Source organism: Heloderma suspectum, chromosome 11 (genome assembly GCF_057233095.1).
Source record: "Heloderma suspectum isolate Gila_16-S chromosome 11, 16-S_ref, whole genome shotgun sequence".
NCBI lineage: Eukaryota > Metazoa > Chordata > Lepidosauria > Squamata > Helodermatidae > Heloderma > Heloderma suspectum.
This window is the reverse complement of record NC_139468.1, coordinates 41269400-41288223: the sequence shown is the minus strand read 5'-3', so window position 1 is coordinate 41288223 and position 18824 is coordinate 41269400. Positions and strand designations below refer to the sequence as shown.

The following is an 18824-nucleotide window of genomic DNA, read 5'->3' as shown; positions in this document are numbered from 1 at the left end:
GTTCATTCCTACCGCAGCACCCGGCTGAAGCCAAATGTGGGCTCGACTTGAGTCTGTTGGCTAAGTGGGAAAAGCACATTGTCAAGTGGGGTGATGGGATTCAGGAAGAAGACACACACAGGATGCCAGATTCTATTAAGAAGTGCTGGCTAAACGTTTTTTTAAAAAGATGTTCAGCAAATTAAGAGATTCTAATTTCCCACAAACCCTGTACGTCAAGCAGGATTAGGTACAGACGAAACATCACAGCCCTTGAAATATTCTAGTTGTACCCTTTCCAAATGCCATAAGCCATTCATGGAAGGCTGGGGCAGTGGAACATGGGAACCTGCTGCCCAAGCTGCACCAAGCAACATAGGCGTGACTTGCTGCTCATAGTGGAAGGAGCTATTTGTAAGCGTCCGCAGCCACCCCTCTGCCCACACTAGATGACACAATGATGTCACTGTAAGCAAGACTACTACTCCTTAAGTGTGTGAAAAACCTCCCACTATCACTTGTAAACCTTCAATATTCACAAACAGGAAGGCCTAGGCCAGGGGTTTCTAATGTGCTGTCCGTCGGCACCAATGTGCTGTGGACACCTCTCTTGGCATCAGTCAGGATCCTGGAAATTGTATTTCTTAGGATTTTTTATTTATTTTTTAACTGGGAGGCTGGCATGCTGCAAAGTGAAATGTTGCCCTTCAGCATAACTTTTAATTGGGTTCAAAAGGGTGGTTTCGTGTTTTCGAGCTCAGACCTCACCTCTGCCTTGTAATTAGGTTCTTGGGCAAGTTGGTTTTCTTTTAATCTCACTAGTTTGCCTTTCGTGACCAGTCATGTCCCCCATGGCAAGCCCCTCTCCATGGCAGCCATTTTGTGAAAGCACCCATAGAACTCTCTCAACATTCCAAATGCGCGCACTGACCCAAAAAGGTTGGTGACCCCTGCTCTAAATCTTTGGAAACTGCATGCATTCATTCATTCTCTCTCTCTCTCCCCCCCTCACACACACTCACTCCACCCCCATGATCACACACATGGAAAGGCAACCAACTGTACACTGCAGCAGGGAAAGAAAAAGGATTGCCCATGGAGGGAGAGAACAAACTTTCCCTTCATAGGAAATGCACTGCCACTGGTAAAGCAGGAAGAGGCAGTGCACTTCCTATGGAGGGAGATCACCCTCTCCACGAGCAGTTCCTTATCTTTCCATGCTGCACCATGCTTCCATAAGGTCCAATTCTCCTTTGAGGTCCAACAGGTCTCAAGTTCAATCCTGGATAAGCCCTGCCAACGGAATACGCTGCCTAGTGCAGTAGTAGGATCCCCTGCCATGGAGGCTTTCAGAAAGCTGGGCAGATGCCTTCTTCCTGACAATGTCCCCTCTTTGGATATGAGATCAGAGCAGGGGAGGGCAACCCATGACCCTTGGGCCACTTGCGACCCTGGGTCTAATTTCAAAGCTGTGTGAAAGCAATCAGTTCAGACCTGTCCAGAGTGATCTCTCCCGATCCCCGCTTCATCACCACCCAGCAGGCTTCTGGGAGGGAGAGGATGACAGAAAGGGGGAGGGAAGTAAAAGGTGGTGGCCCCACCTATTTTGGGTCTGGCCAGCCCACCACTGGCTTCTGCTCCGTCCACTGCCAGCATGCAGCCCCCAGCATCTCACCCTTCAAGGGAATGCGACCCTGGACAGAAAAAAGGTTAGATGAGCCACAGGTCCTTTCTAGGGCCTGACTCCTCTTTCTTCAGGGGAGAAAATAACCCCCAGGTGGCAAAACAATCCTTGCTTGTACTTTTAAGGTCTAGAGGGACTTGCCTGAGCATATTGCTGCCACTGTACAGAAAGTCCCTGTTCCACTGGATGCCACTTTCAATGAACATGATTCACTCACCATGAGAAGGGGGTCACTGCCTCCATGGGAAGAGCAAACTGGTCCTACTTCCTTGAAACTGAGATAACCTCAGTTGTCAGTTATGGAAGAAGAACACAATGTAGTCTGGAACTGAACAGAACTGGAGGAAAAGATGCTTGTAGATGCTCTTACAGCTACCGCTACGCATCAGCATCAGGGGCACACAAACGGAATTACTGACTTTTTAATGATGTGGCAGCTTTACATTAATAGCAAAGAGAGAGGCGAACCTCAAACTGGTGCTAAAGGAGACAAGCGTTTTCTTCAGCGGGAGAATTACAGTTCTCCCATTTCAAAGGGTGCTTTGGAGGAACATGCAACATGAAGTATAACTCTGGAGCACCTTGTAATTGTTGCCTCTGGAGAAGACATTTGTTGAAACCTGTTGTCAGGACACTGGAACCCATAAATTCTTCTTTAGGCAGTGGTCTGAGGGTCTCTTCCCATTTTGCTTCTCTGGCCTCTGTGGGTGTGTTTGTAGTAGCTTTACACTCATGTAAACCTTTTCAACAGAAACACACACACAGCACACGATTGCTGGACTGCAGTGGCTGATTTTGATGGCAACATAGTACCACAGCCCCTTCTTCATACATTTTGCATTAAGGTACCTAGACCTGATTCAAAGCTCATAAGACTCTCAATTACTTCTTAACACCACTACTGAGAAGGGCAGGTTGTTATGCTTTTTTGCCATGTGAATACTACAGAAACACTAGGAAGATGGATGTATTTATTGCAGTCTACAGCACTGGGTAGATTGCTTGTATGGCTGTGCTCTCTCTTCATCTGTTAACTCTGCTAGAAAATCTAAGTGCTACAACCATTTTCCCCCCACGTCCTCAGTGGCAAGCTCTTCAAGCTGTATTTATATTAGGCATATTTTTCACTGTAAAACTATGTTGTTTACCTTTTCCAAGCCCACAACAATGGAGTGTCTTAGCAAACATAAAACAGTTCTACAGGCAGCACTACTGCCTTTGCACACAGTTCACGAAAAAGCAAGGCATCTGATTATATGGTGCATTGAAATACTATCTTTTAAAAAGAACACCCAATATAAAACGTTACACAGTTGGAGGTCCCCGCCGCCCATGCTGCTGGACAAAGTGCTCTTAGAAGCTCTGATCGCCCAGTCCTTTTGCCCCATACTGTGAGGTTTAATATCAGGAAGGGGCTTTGCATGTCCTCTTCTTTAGAAGCTACTTCATGAACTCTGCTAGAGCCTGTTTTTCCTAGAGGGCTTGAAGCGTTCCTAGAACTGATGCTCTCTGGTCTCCCCTCTTTCCCATCTGTAGTGTAGGGTAGTGGTTAAGAGACTAACCTGTGCATCAGGAAGCCCCTGGTTCAGACTCCATGTGTGCCACAAACTCATCAAGCTCCTTTACGCAAGCCACCCTCCCTTGGCCGTAGGCCTCGACCTACAACATGCACACATCTTGCTCTACCGCACTATCATTCTTGCAGTGATTACAAAGACAGTGTATGTGAGGCACTTTGAAAACGTTAAGGCTCTATATAAATGATTATTTTTTATTATTATCATCAATACTACTACCACTACTAATTTCTCCCATTTTTAACACTGGGTGATTACATTTCAGAAATGCAATTTTGTATAGCATATAGAACAAAGCTAAGAAAAGGAGGAAATACTATATTACGTAAGTTCCTAGGTTCTGGCAAGCTGGACAAGATGCTTAATAAATTCTCATTATTTTTTTGTCTGGAAGGACAATCACTTGGTCAGAGAAACTGGTTAGAAATGCAAAAGGTTTTTCTTATGTCTCATATACTATTTAATTAATGTCTTTATTTTGAAAACCATGTTTGAGATCCACCCAGATCTACTTCTGCCTCTTCAGAAATACTTTTGATGGGAAGTGGCACAGAAAGTGGCTGGGTTCACACAACATGCTAACTCATTATGGTTTATTTTCTGGAACAATCCATGATGGGCTAGCGTGTTGTCTGTGGGATGTGCCCTCCCACCCCACGGTGGGGTATTTCCCCCAAATAAACAACCCTGGCAACCCATGGTCTGCAGTAAGGGTTAATTTACCTATGGTGCCACTGCTCTGCTCCCCTCAAGCGATCTCTATTCCTGCTCCAAAGGAACCTGGGATACCTGCCTGGCTGGGTGGGAGGACTACAGGAGGAGGAGGGGTGAGTGAAATAAACGACTCTGTGTAGCTTGTTTGCCTGATTGTCTGATGGGAGCACAGTAGGTTGCTTGCATTACCACCTACTCAGCGTAGCTTGCCACCCACCATGGGTTAGCATGAACCTAACCACTCTCTGCTAGTCTTTTCTGCAGTAGGGCATATACAGAATCAAGTAACTTAAAATGAATTCCTACTTCTGTAGCTTACACATGCCACTGTTGCTATTTCCTCCTTTTCTTAATTACATTAGAACCTGCCCTGTAGCTTTTGTTGGAGATCATTGTGGACAAGTGAGGCTAGCTCTTCCCAGAAAGAGGGAGAAGGAAGGAAGGAAGGAAGGAAGGAAGGAAGGAAGGAAAAGTAAAAGAAGTACCTGGAAAAATCATGGCCATTTTGAAAGCATCTGTTGTACCTCTTTCTTCTCAGGCTCTGGGCAAGTCTGGATTCTAAAGATGAACCTGCCTTATTTTTATATGCAAAATGCTCCATTCCCCCTAATGAATAATTGATTTTTGGATCAAAGGAAGCACTAGTACATTCTTCATGCCAATATATGAAACCCTCATCATTTCTGTGTTTTTATTATGGCATAATGGAAAAAAGATGTTGTCTTACAGTTAAAGAATCTCTATGCCTTTCTATTTTCTCGTCTTGATCTTTGTTTTGTGCTATTCTTAACCACAGATCCAGCGTGCGTCTCATAAAGTCCCCATTATTTATTTTTGAGCTTGCTAACTCCAGCCAGCTGGTCAAAAGAGACAATAAGCCTAGAAATATGGGAAAGCTCTTCTGAAATAGTTTGAAAACAACCTTCCAAGAGTTTCGTTCTACTACACCACATGTTATTCCAGTTTTTGTGAGTGCTCTGTGTTCAAAGGATATGTTTTTCCATGCTCCAAAGTAGTGAGGAACTATGACTGTACATCATGGCAATAGCATCAGCAATAAGGCAGAATTTTACTGCCTAACCTTGGCTCACATGGGGCTTTGCTGGTGCCCCTAAATAAGATACTCTCTCCCCAGCATCCATTTCAGTAACTTATGCAGCTTGGTAAACAAGGCTTTTGCTTTTAGTTATTTTCAGCTGTGATGTACTCTAAAATATATGACCTATGGGTAAAATCCAACATATGTCCTACGTAGAGTAGACCCATTGAAATGAATGGGACAAGATAGTCATGACTAACTTACGTCCCATTCATTTCAGTGGGTCTACTCAAAGTAAGCCTATGTTGGATTTTCTTTTATTATTATTACATTTCTTATCTAAAAAGGTAAAGGTGTCCCCAACCAGTCGTGTCCGACTCTAGGGTGCGGTGCTCATCCCCGTTTCTAAGCTGAAGAGCCAGCACTGTCCGAAGACGCTTCCGTGGTCATGTGGCCGGCATGACTGAATACCGAGGTGCACGGAACGCTGTTACCTTTCCCGCCAAAGCGGTGCCTATTTATCTACTTGCAATTTCTTGCTTTCAAACTGCTAGGTTGGCAGGACATTTCTTATCTACCCAATAACTAATGTTCTCTAGGTGGATATTTTCCCTATATTTAGTTACTCTATAAGGGCAATGCCAAAGAGTGTTCAAACTACCGTACAATTGCGCTCATTTCACATGCCAGCAAGGTTATGCTCAAAATCCTACAAGCTAGGCTTCAGCCGCTTGTGAACCGAGAACTACCGGAAGTACAAGCTGGGTTTCAAAGAGGCAGAGGAACTAGAGATCAAATCGCCAACATTCGCTGCATCATGGAGAAAGCAAGAGAATTCCAGAAAAACGTCTATTTCTGCTTCATTGACTATACTAAAGCCTTTGATTGTGTGGATCACAACAAACTGTGGCAAATTCTTAAAGAGATGGGAGTACCAGATCACCTTACCTGTCTCCTGAGAAACCTGTACGAGGGCCAGGAAGCAACAGTAAGAACCAGACATGGAACAACCGAGTGGTTCAAAATTGGGAAAGGAGTACGACAAGGCTGCATATTGTCGCTCTGCTTATTTAACTTATATGCAGAGTACATCACGAGAAATGCCAGGTTGGATGAATCCCAGGTCGGAATTAAGATTGCCGGAAGAATTATCAACAACCTCAGATACGCCGACGATACCACCCTAATGGCAGAAAGCAAAGAGGATCTAAAGAGCCTCTTGTTGAGGGTGAAAGTGGAGAGTGCAAAAGCTGGTTTGAAACTCAACATTAAAAAAACTAAGATCATGGCATCTGGCCTCATCACTTCCTGGCATATAGAAGGGGAAGCAATGACAGATTTCTTGGGCTCCAAGATCACTGCAGACAGTGACTGTAGCCATGAAATTAAAAGACGCTTGCTCCTTGGGAGGAAAGCTATGGCACGCCTAGACAGCATAGTAAGAAGCAGAGACATCACCTTGCCAATAAAGGTCCGTCTAATCAAAGCTATGGTTTTCCCAGTAGTAATGTATGGCTGTGAGAGCTGGACTATAAGGAAGGCTGAGTGCCGAAGAACGGATGCTTTCGAACTGTGGTGCTGGAGAAGACTCTTACGAGTCCCCTGGACTGCAAGGAGGTCAAATCAGTCCATCCTAAAGGAAATCAACCCTGAGTGCTCATTGGAAGGACAGATACTGAAGCTGAAGCTCCAATATTTTGGCCACCTAATGCGAAGAGCAAACTCCCTGGAAAAGACTCTGATGCTGGGAAAGATTGAAGGCAAAAGGAGAAGGGGATGGCATAGGATGAGATGGCTAGATAGCATCACCGATGCAATGAATATGAACTTGAGCACGCTCCGGGAGAGAGCGGAGGACAGGAAGGCCTGGCGTACTATGGTCCATGGGGTCACGAAGAGTCAGACACGACTTAATGACTGAACAGCAACAACAGCAGCCTTTTCACTCACTCACTCACTCACTCACTCACAGAAAATGTATAAACCATCCTTACATAAGTGAGTGGATGGGTGTAGAACAGACATCCATTTCCAAATATAAAAACAATATCCCAAAGAATGGTATTTTTGATATGGACTTAGAATGTCTAATCAGATCAGGAAAAATCTATACACATATAGATCTTCTACATTTACAGGATAATAATATATGCTGTCAAATAAACTTTACATTATTCCCCTGGATATAAAATACAAACAACAGATCTCTTCCAGTACTTTTTACAAAGCAAACCATAGACTATGAAGACTGACAAATCTTGCATATAATAAAATATGATCTTAAAGATCTTTGATTAGAAAGCAGCCAGGATGGAAAGCAGCATCACTTTAGCATTAACATGTGAACAATGTTTAATATGTTTTAAATAGCTTAATATTTTATTCATTCATTCATTCGTTCATTCAGTCATCCTTTCATTCATTACATGTCTATACCGCCCAATAGCCAAAACTCTCTGGGCAGTTCACAAAAATTAAAATCACTGGTACAGCATAAATAATATAAAATATAAAAGCTTAAAACTAGGTTATTATGTACATTAATGACAACACAGAATTTCACTCTTATTTTGAAACTGACTGCTGCCACTCTTCAATTTATTCTCACAAAATAAATGAATGTTTAAATGACATTTCTGCCAACTGAAAAAGAAAATCCTAGCAAAACAGCTTTTCTATGCACCAGTTAAACAAAATTATGTTTTTCCCCCTCTCCTTCTTTGACAAGTGGATCTTGCATTGAAATGAAAACAGGCCAAACTTGGTCAATATTATGGATTACATATAAGAAAAAGAACCTTGGACCTTGCTAATATCAAGGAGCAGAAAGCAACAGCTTCAATTAAAACCAGCCAATTATTCAGCCCTTTAAGATGCAGCAAATAAATGAATTGCTTTTAAATGGAAGTCCTTGGATGAAGAGCTCTTTGACCCACAATTCAATTCCACTAGCCAGAATCATAATGAGGAAGGAATTTGCTGAAACAAAATATTTTTTTTCTCCCTAGAAGGGGAAAAAATGGTTTTTGAATTAGCAATCAAGAGGCATTTGCAAAATGTTCTCTATTGCAATGGGAAGAGAAGGACTATATTATAAAGTGGCATGGGTCACCTTGGGCTTTGTTTACAAGCTACTTTTCCATCACTGAATTCTTACCTCCCTGTGGCTCCCTCCACTTGGTAATGCTGGGCAGAATTTCACTCCAATCTAGAAGCTTATAGCACAAGTGGAAGCTCCTTGTGCACACAAGGCCTTCCCCACAATGTCAGGGCATGCATGCATCCCTGTGGCACACACGAGACTGCTCCAAACAATGCAGTGAATGTGTGTGCAAAGGAACGCCTGGGGGACTTTTTACTAGGGTATCAAATCTTTGGCACCAGAAGGAGAAATCCAATTCCTAAAGTTATTTTTTCCCTACCCTGTCATTAGTGTATATCATGGAAGAGGAGACAACAAGCAGCTCATGAAATATCATCCAACAGCCTCCCTCAAATGAAACTGGGAAGATGAGAGTGGCCAAGAAATCTCAGGAACAGGGAAGCTTTAGACAGGCATTGTTAAACCACTGGAGAAATTAGAACTTTCATTCACAACCCACAATGGGTCTGGAAGTTTTACTCCAACTTTTGCTATACTCTCTCTCATGCAGTGTGTACCCTATTTATGACATGCCCAGAGTAAAATAAGAGATTCACAACTAATAGTTATGAAGCCATTTATATCCCACCCTTCTGTTTCACAAAGTGGGATCTCCTCAGCAGATAAAAATCTGAATTAAAGTAATAAAACTCATTAGAACTAATAAAAATAAATGAACATTGTGAATTTCTACGGTATGAGGGAGCCCTGAGATTTGCTGACCTTAGCTGAGTGATGCTACCATTTTAGTGTGACAGCATAAGACAAAGAATGAGGAGGAGAAAACAGTCGGCCCAGTCTAGTGATTGTCCATGCACGCAGAGCTATTATCAGCAAGATCTGCCTCATGCATGCATCCGAGTGCACACATGTGCACTTGGATGCCCACATGGGTGAATGTATGCATACAGCATGTGTAGAGATGCTCCCACCATTGCTGTAAGCTGCCCTGGGAGGGTTCCTGCACTGAAAGGCAGCCTAGAAATATTTTATATAAATAAATAAAACATCACACCAGAACCCACTTAGGGCTCTGGATCAGGGTAATTCTTGAGAACTGATCCAATACAGGATTTCCACTCACACCCCTCCATTAATAATATTTTGGATTGCTGGCTTCCTTTGTAAAATCAACCCAATAGAGGAGCATGCTGTATCTTGCTCTTTAACATTCTCTATTATTCACTTTTGTTTCCATCGCGCTGGGTGCCTCTACCCGGAGAGAAGCAATATGTCATCATTTTGTTGAGCTAACCGGCCTAACAGTCTTGTCCCTTTGAGTTAGGAACAAGACAGCAACACTTCATCAAACCGTTGGCAAAAGCCAGGCAGAAAAGGCTGGCAGAAGAAATGGGAAGCAGCCAAGTTCGCAAATTCAGTTACTTTATTGGCCACTATTAAGAAAAAAAAAGTGTTTGGCCACAAAAGTTACCCTTTTTGAAGGAAAAGCTCACATAGCACCACCTACATCAGTCTCACCACTGAAGCATTGTAAAAAGTAATTTCAATGCTTGCTAGATGAATATTTGAAAATGCATCTTCTCCATTTGCCAGAGTTCTCTCTCCTCTTTGGGGGGATTCCTCCCCTCCCCTACTTATCATGTTCCTTATTTGAAACAGATTTTTAACAGATAATCTTGCTCATTATAACAATATCTTGCTTGCATTTTATTCAAATAATTCTTAAAAACAGCTTTAAAAGCCGTTTGGAATAAACATCAAGCTCACCATCAATCAAAAGCAAAAAAATTTCCGCTGGCGGTTGTATAAACATCAGATCAACTCACTGATGTCTTCAAGGATTTCAGACTGAACCATAAAAAACTCCATTAACTTCTGACAAAGAATGCAAATTAATCGCAACATGGGGTGAGATGAAATTAAAGGCTCTTTTCTAATCAATGACAAGGCAGGATGAAATATTTACTCCTCTCTCTCTCCCTCACCCCACCCCCCATGCTTGCCTGTGTTCAGGGTTGCACTCCCCAAGCCAAGCCCAAATGGAAGGTGAGAGTGCAAATCTGCTCACATCAAGAGCTGCTCAGATCTCCCCAGCCCTGGAAAAATCTGCTTGCAAGTTGCGGAGATTCAACACACACAAACACACACGCACACACATATCATCCCAATCTCAGGTGCACCCAATTTGTTATTCACACTCTCCTGTGCCAGTGGAAAATGGGGGTGGGGGGGAGGGAGAAGGCTGGCACAGACAGATGCACCAGGAACCTGAAATGACAGTTCTGCCCTCCGGAAGTGCGATCACTACAGAAAAATCTAGTACAGCCTCCAGGTGAAATGTCTGGTGCTCCATATGGAGCAGAGAAAATTAACAACAAGATGGAAATCTCGCAAGCAGCAGGGAGCTGGATTTTTTTTTGGGGGGGAATGAAATTTAAAGATGAAGAAGGAGAAGTAATAAATTAATGGGGTGTGAAAACATTCAAAGCTTTACAATACCAGGGGCACTATTTGTTCAGATTTTTTTTAAAAGGAAGGGGGGCAAGCATCCTCCCTTCCAAACTTCAAGTCATTTTGATGTAATTTATTAACAAAGATCTGCAAGTGTATCCAAAACCAGGGAAAGGGGTTTTTAGCCAGATTCAGGAGGACTAGTTTAAATACATTTCTCAGAATCCTCCAGTCGTTAAGAAGCACAGAGACTCTTGATGGATTGATTCATCCTTCCCCTAACAGGATGAAGAGTTTGAGCACAAGGACAGACTATTTGACAGGGGCAGCTCTTGGCATTTCTCTGCAATTTCATAACTATAAAACACGTCATTGACTTCTGTTTTGCTCTGATTTAATCAGGGCAATCTTAATCTCTGGAAGAAGAAACTATACAGCTATCAACTCCTTCAAGTACCTTCGAAGAGTTGCAGTTTGCAATCTGTGATCTTTTCGACACAGCACTGTTTCTTGGCTTTGTACAATTCTTTCTACAGAATCAGTAAATGCTGCCAAATCCACATTAAGATGATATACAACTTAGCTAGCTGCAGCTCTGAGGACAAGCTAGTTGGTAGATGTTTTGATTTCATGTTGACACACACAGAAAAAGGCATTTCTTGCCATGGAACATGTGTTTACGGTACATACTTCACTTTGAGCTTTAGTAGATGTTTGCATATAACCAGGACAGGAATATTAAACTGCATCCATTGAGAGAAAATATGCCAGGCCTTGTACTGCTTCCTAAAGAATTCAGAATTTCTAAAGGACTATACCTGACATCTTCCTAAAGGTTTTTTTCTTAACAGCAAATGAGTGACAATTATCACAATTATAGGTTAATAAAAACATCAAGCGAATCAGGAATTTGCTGGATTGATCAAACCATAGAGTTTGTTTGTGTAAACACCTGGCAACAGCAGTGCCTGGTCTAATTATCACAATATTTAAATGTTTTCTCTGCAAATTGACACATTTGCAAGTGAATTGCAAATGAAAAAAAATACAATAAAATTAATCATTCATCAAAACAAAATCCTGAAAGCACTTACTTATGTGAAAAACTTGGCTTGCATAAGCAATTGTTTTTCATGCTTAAGAGTGAGGTGTAAATTGTACATAAGGCTGATAAACCTTCATTAGGAAAATCTTCACTAGGAAACTATTCTTTGCAAGTTCCTGTTGAAATTGTCATGTAGCACAGGCTGTGATACCCTAAGGTGTTATATTTTTATCTATCCGTCTGTCTGTCTGTCTGTGGAGGAAGACTATGATTCCCAGTTTAGGATATCCATGCTGTTTTAATCCTCAAATGCCTCTGAGTTCAATCATATTCTCTGCCCCCAACCTGAGAGGAATGGAGGGGGCTACACATATACATGATGCAACAAAAGGTTAATAGCAGGAGGCTACAGGTGAACATGGTGGCCTGAAAAAGGGGTGGCAAGGAATGGCCCACTTCGGGAGAATTTCATCACAGCCAGGCTACCACTAACTGAATCAAGGCATGGACTAGGAAGCCAATTCTGCTTCTGGATTCTGATCCTTAAAATGAGTCAGTGTTCCATTGGCTTACAATTTGAAGGCAATCTTGGGACTTAAAACATATTTGATTAAATGTGCAAATACATGTAGTCCAAGATCAAGATTTTTCAGTCAGGGGTTAAGTCACTCCTGTGTTATTATGGCTGTCAAAAGTGATAAGTGGAAGGAAACAGGTGAAGATGTGCCCCACATCTCCCAGTACAACTGAAGACATCTCAGTCCTAGCCTTCCTCATGCTTTTCCTGATTTGGGCAGGTTTTCATGTTACCCACTCATTGATATACACCTGCTACTAAACTACATACCCAACACTTGGGAACATTCCTCCCTCTCCTCCCCAGCTGTTTCTACCTATGCATTTTGCTAGGGCGCTGCCAAAATGAATGCGCATTTAGCATGTGTAACATGCGCAGCAACCTGCTCTCACCCTGCATCCTCGCCCACTCCCCAGTAATAACTGCACCACAGATTGGGTTTGGGTCCACACAACTAGGCCTTATGTAGCCACAGTTAGGTATAATGTGATGTTTCTGCACAGTTACTTTACATCAGACCACCACCTGTTTAAATATGGATGTACTTCCTGGCTACCCAAAACACCTTTTAAATCCATAAAAGTGTCAAAGAATTTTTTTCGAAAGAAGTGCTCCTAACCACAAGGAAGATAACAACACTCTTCCTATTATTCAATAACCACAGTGGTGTGGCATCTGCATAATCTAACCATGCATAAATTAGTATGTGTTATTTGCATAATAATAACAAGTTAATAGATGCTTAAAGAGCACAGACCAACACCCGTTTTAAATCAGACATGCCTCCAGGCGCTTTGGCCTGTCTCAACCAGGAAAAGTGGCACAATCCACCAGGGAATGGTTCCTACACATGGGCCACTGAAATGATTGGGTATTATGCAAGAGCTCCAAAGTGCTTGTGTAGGGCATCCAATCATTTCAATGCACAGGCGATGCTCCTGGAGAGTTGTATCCCATGTTCAAAAAAGAAAAACACCCCCCAAATGACTCATTTTGCCCATGAACATCTCACATAATTCTTCTAGAAAAAGAAATACTTTTCTAGAAAGAGTAACAGCAGGCCTCCATTTTCACCATGATGAATATCAGCAAAGAAACGCAGTCAGAAAGCTGATTAATACCATTAGTTTTGGAAACTTCCCCCCGCCCCCAGCTTTTACTATTTTTAAAGAGTATATTCAGTAGGGTGTATGTTGTGGGGGAAGGGGTTCTATGTATCTAAAACAGCATTGCCTTAACAACAGTTACAGGAGAGTTGAAAAATATTTTCTCATTGAGTTCATGCGCAGTATTTTAGGGGGGGGGGGTTTACTTAAGAAAGATGGTGGACAAGAGAGATCTTGATTTGGGAGAATAAGGAAGTTGCCCATATAGGATGGTAGGTCCTACCATTTTAGTCAGCAACTAAGGCCTAGTTCTTATTGAAATGGCAGGCCTGTGTCTGGGCTGTACCACTTCAGACAACAGTTGGAGGCCTCTATGACTGAATGCTCCCCTATTACAAACTACACACACCAAACACACGTTAGACATCAGAGAAGGGTTCTAGTCTCGCTATTTCCCAGACAAGCTAATTTTCTGTTTGGTATAGAGGAGCATGCAGTTATGAGAGTCACCACCTGTAATCTGATATGGTACGGCCCAGATGCAGGGTTTACCACCTCAGTGAGAACAAGGCCTTGGTTGCACTGGGAGGTCAATAAGGACATATTCACTAGACCATGTCTAACAGGTTTTTTTTTCAGCATAAGGTGGCAACATTTTAGCCACTTCATGATGGAGATACACATGGTCTTGCAAATCACTCAACACATCTTGAATGTAACAGCACCTTTAAAAATCAAACCATTTCTGAACAAGGGTTAGTTGACACCAGTCTGTTATGCACTGACCGCTTCAGAAGTACAAGAAGTATGTAGGCATTTGCCCTACACATATACATACCTACTGCACATTGATTGCCAGGTGAGCCTTAAGGTACAAGTCTTAATGATCATGTGGACAAAATATCCTTTCTCAGATCACTCTGAGCTTGTTGCAACATCCAGCTTTTGCTATTTGAGGCGCAAACAGCAATACTGCCCACACTTCAGTTTAGGTACACAGAGAAGCAGAGACAAAGTGAATTCTTCCTTTGGAGCGGTATGCACGGAGCGCTTTTCTCCCATACCAATGAATGATAACATGCAGGAGCACTTCTACTGTCAAGCCATCAGAAAGGAAAGTGACCAGGACTCTGGCTAAGAGCAGCCGACTTGGACGTGAGCCTGAGGATGGTGGGAATTGGGCCTAGTTGCTGGGGGTTCCATCAGGCATTAGGAGTGACCATACACTGGAGTTAATTGTATTAGCAGCTGTAGCCCTATCCCAACTGCGTACTGCAGCTTATTTAAAGCAAACCCATTTAAAAGAAAAAAGAAACATTTCAGATCCTTCCTACAGCCATCCCCACCCACCCACCCACCTACCTCGCCAAACAGGTTTCTCACTATTAAATTTGCATCAAGAATTCAAATAATTAAAAAGGTAACAATCTCATTCTGTCCATGAATGCAAGGCTTCATGTCCCCCACAACTCATTTCCAAACCAATTGAATGGCCTCAAGTATATAAAATAAATCTCGAATTTAAAAACAGAACAAAGTCAATGGCAGTTTTGGACAACTCTGAAGATACCACTTTTTGATTTAACAGGGCAGTTTTATATGAACCTGGTTACAAGGCTCACAATTGCTCTCTGCAACTTCATACATAGGAATGAACACCGCAGTGGCAGGCAGCGATAATGAACATTCTTACCTGAGGATACGGGAACCTCCCGAGAGCAAGCTGGGAAAGGAAATAATATTTGTCTAGTTAGAGAGATTTGCATTAGCGGGTGGGCAAAGGGAGGAAGGGTGGAGAGAGGAAGAAGAATTTTCCTTGTGGGGGAGAACTAAAAAAAACAGTACATTACTGAGTGCAAAAATGTGCAGACAGAAGGAGATAATGAAATAAATATAACCTCTAAACAGGAACAGCTACATTTAGAATAGACAACCATATACAAGGAACACATTTGTAACACATCTGCCTGCCCATCCACTCTGCCCACCCTACCCAAATTCTGCACGCACAAATTAATTGTGGGGAAATTTGGAGATGATTTACATCATCTATTTGGATTTCAATAGGGGAGTTAAGGAATTCAAGATATTTGGATGAAGACAGAAAACTGTGAAAGTGCTAAGAAGATAGGGAGTTGACAGTGCCAGGAGTGGAAGCCATAACTGGAGCCTCTTTCATTTTCAAAACCCAACATACCTAACACCACAGCATTATACTCCACACTAACATGGAAGAACCATCACCCTCTGCTTCAATATTTAGTATCACAAAAATGGATTAGAATCCAGCCATGTGCATTCACTGAAAGGATGGGAAAGTATTTATCTTATTGCCCTGACTCCAAGTCTTGAAGCATACTTAACAAAGTAATAAATCCAAGAGAAGTAATTTTTCCTTCTATGGGGCCCACACAGGTTCACTCCAGCTAGTTTTGTTCACCTCTGGCTCCAGCCCTTCTGAATACTTCGAGCAGCCAGATGTTGTCTCTCCAAAGTGGACACACAGAGCTAGAGCAGCTCACACAGTTCCTCCTCCAGCATGATCATGGTTGCTTAGCTTGGGCCCAGGCCTTTCCTTTCCAGGTAAGGGTGCTTTCCCCTCCCGATTAGTCACAACAAAATGGCCAAACTTCATGGATGCCTTTCTACAGATGCTAGTAGTGCTTGTGTGGGGTAGCAGTTAGGGTGCTGGATGTGTGAAAGCACATTTCAAATCCATACAGTTTATTGGGTGGCCTTGGCAAAATCATTCTCTCTTCTAGCCTATCTTACAGGGTTATTTTAAAGAGGGAAACAGAACATATTGCAAACTACCTTGATCCTTTGGGGATATGGTAAGAAAGAATTCAAACTAGGTACTCATAAAAACAATCTTTTGATATTTCACTTGTTTCCTGAAGTGTGAACTGAAGGAGGGCAGACACCTGGCTGTTCCTAAACACAAACTGCAAAAACAGTTCAACAGTCCAAGACAACAGTGATATTCTTAAATAGCATTCAAATTAATGCAAATGAAGCATGCTTATGCAAATTAGGCACATCTATGCAAATATAATTTGTTTTGCCTGCAGAATTGGGTTTCATTGGTATAGAAATTGTTATTTTTTAAGATAGAGTACATACAAACCTTGACAATAACAAGTTAAACAAAAATACGAACACCTCTGTTGGGAGCTATTTTGTACATATGAAGAGGAAATGCCACCAAACATGCCAGCAGCACCCAAGCAGCAAGAAACCCAATTCAGTAGCTCCAAGAGCCATTGTTCCATTGGGCTATACTGTGTTCTCCCCCTTTCCAAGATTGTCAAGGTATTATAAATTAAGAAACTCACAAAAGAGTCTGTAATCTTCCCTGAAATAGCCTGCAGATATGTCACTGTACTAAATGTGTTTCAGATTTAATGAAGCTTTAATGTCCTTTTTAATTTTGCCTGTTTCAGTATCACCAGGGGTCGAGCAAGGCAATCAACACTCAAGAGGATGGTTTGGTTTAAAACTAGGAAAAACTCATTTGCTTATGAGTTGCACTGTATTTTCTTAATTAAATTTACTGAGTAAAATGGTTTTAAGTTCAGCCAACCAATGACCTCTGTATGTAGATTTAGATTTATAAATAGGCTAACAGCATAGATGCCAAAAGAAAAAAAGAGGGGGTGAGGGGAAACACTCACAAAAACAAACAGATTAGAGCTTTGCCAATAGGAGCATTGTATCCACACAACAGAAGCCATTTGGACATAAAATGATATATAATCCCCAAAGGAAAATTGAAAAGTTAAAAGCACACAAGTTAAGGCAGTCAATCAGAAAAGTCTTCTGCTTTCTGTTGCACATTTGGGAACATCGTCTCATTGCATTGCCCCTCTTAGCTTTTGAATCCTTGTGGCTTGACAAGCGAATAGAACAATGCCTCAACACAGTGGAACCTTTCTTATTTGAATCTCGATTATCCAACTTTCCTATTTAAATTCATCACCTCCCACTATATTCCAGAATGTCACTGAACCCAGGTTGGAAGCCTACAGGTGCAGACTCTTCCTCATAACTGCCACACACCCAGATAGTTGTTTCTGTGTGAAGAGGTCCAGATGCTGCACATTCTGTAGATAAGCAGAAAAGTAAGCACTGAATCAAAACCTGTTTCCACATTTGACAAAATGGCCTAGTTTGCATGTAATGAAAACCCAGAATATGGGCTGTCATTAAATCGTGGGTTGTTGTTGAGTCGTAGGTTGCCATTATGTGCAAACCCTGCACTATGGTTTAATTGTGGGTTGTTAATCACGAACAATCCCAGTGAACCCATGGTTTGTTGTTGGGTTGTAAACTCTGATGAGCTGTTTGTGGTTAACAGCCCATCACACTTAACAACTACTCATGATTCAACAACCCACAATTCAGCAACAACCCATACTCAACCCTGTACTCATTATGTGCGAATCAGACCAATGACAAGCATTCCCAGTAAGGGCAAATAATTGCCACAGTAGTTCTATTATTGAAAAGCAAGAATCCTGAGTATGAAGGGTGGGAAAAAACCTCTCCTTGAAGAGCCACTGCGAGAAGGAGCAGACAGAAGTGGGCTAGATAGACCAATGGGCAGACTGTCATCTTTTCAGATATCTCTGTTAAACAGGCATAATGCCTTAAAGGGCATTAATGAATGACAAAGATTATTGTGAAGCCATTAGCTGTGTCTATGATTAAGAATAGTAATAGTTTATAATGTTAAAAGCTTTAACATTCACAGAATCATATAAAAGGTACTTTACATTAGGCTTTAGCTGGGAACACATTTTTATACACCTCTCTTTGCATTCTACCATAAAACTTTCAACATGCCTTGAGCTATGTTGCTCAATGATCTTCCAAGATGCATACAGCTGCTGTAATTCTCTCTACATTATCAGAAATATAGCTAGCATTCCATACCCACGCTTTTCAACCTTCTCTGGCAGTTTCTTAAAAGCCAGAATCTAGAAAATGAACTTGAGGCTACTTTGATCTTACTTCTGAGTTAGTAAACTCTGCTCAATAGCATACCAAATTTATGCCCAGAGAATCCTAAAGTGAAACCAGAAAGAAAGAAAGAAAGAAAGAAAGAAAGAAAGAAAGAAAGAAAGAAAGAAAGAAAGAACTTGCAAGACATGAAGATACATTTCACACATGAATACTGTGTGGCCCTTCTTGGGGAAAAAGGCACCGACCATCCACTGCAGATGGGATTCTGGAATCTGACCCACCTTTTCTCTCTCCAGGGAGCATCACCTGCCCCTCTCTGGTTTATTGGCACCAAGAGGTGGCCTTGGGTGCCCTCTCTGCAGTTCACTACTTTGGCCTGATCTGGGTGGTAATGAAGAAGTTGAATCCCAGCCTGAGGTCTCTCATGCTGCCAGTTCGACTGATTTTAGGCTTGAATCCTGACAATTATCATATTCAGGAAGCAACTGAGGCAAGGACATTTTGAATGTTGTTTTTAAGGACAATTACCCTATCAAGTCCCCTGCCCCCCTTTCCTTAGATTACTCTACACGACTTGCAAGTTT

General features: G+C 41.9%; 1 protein-coding gene across 8 annotated transcripts in view; it reads right to left on the bottom strand.

Annotated features, from left to right (window-relative positions):
- MAP2K5 (mitogen-activated protein kinase kinase 5) overlaps positions 1–18824 on the bottom strand; it is a 162298-nt gene that overhangs the window by 42953 nt on the left and 100521 nt on the right. For 4 of the 8 annotated variants that reach the window (XM_084817524.1, XM_084817526.1, XM_084817529.1 and 1 more), the window contains one exon: positions 14969–14998. The exons of 3 other annotated variants lie outside the window; for them this stretch is intronic. In XM_084817524.1, coding sequence (XP_084673650.1) covers positions 14969–14998 — 30 coding nt within the window. Of the gene's footprint in view, positions 1–14968; positions 14999–17256; positions 17379–18824 lie in introns of those variants that run through there. One more of the 8 variants, XM_084817528.1, reaches the window with a different exon arrangement.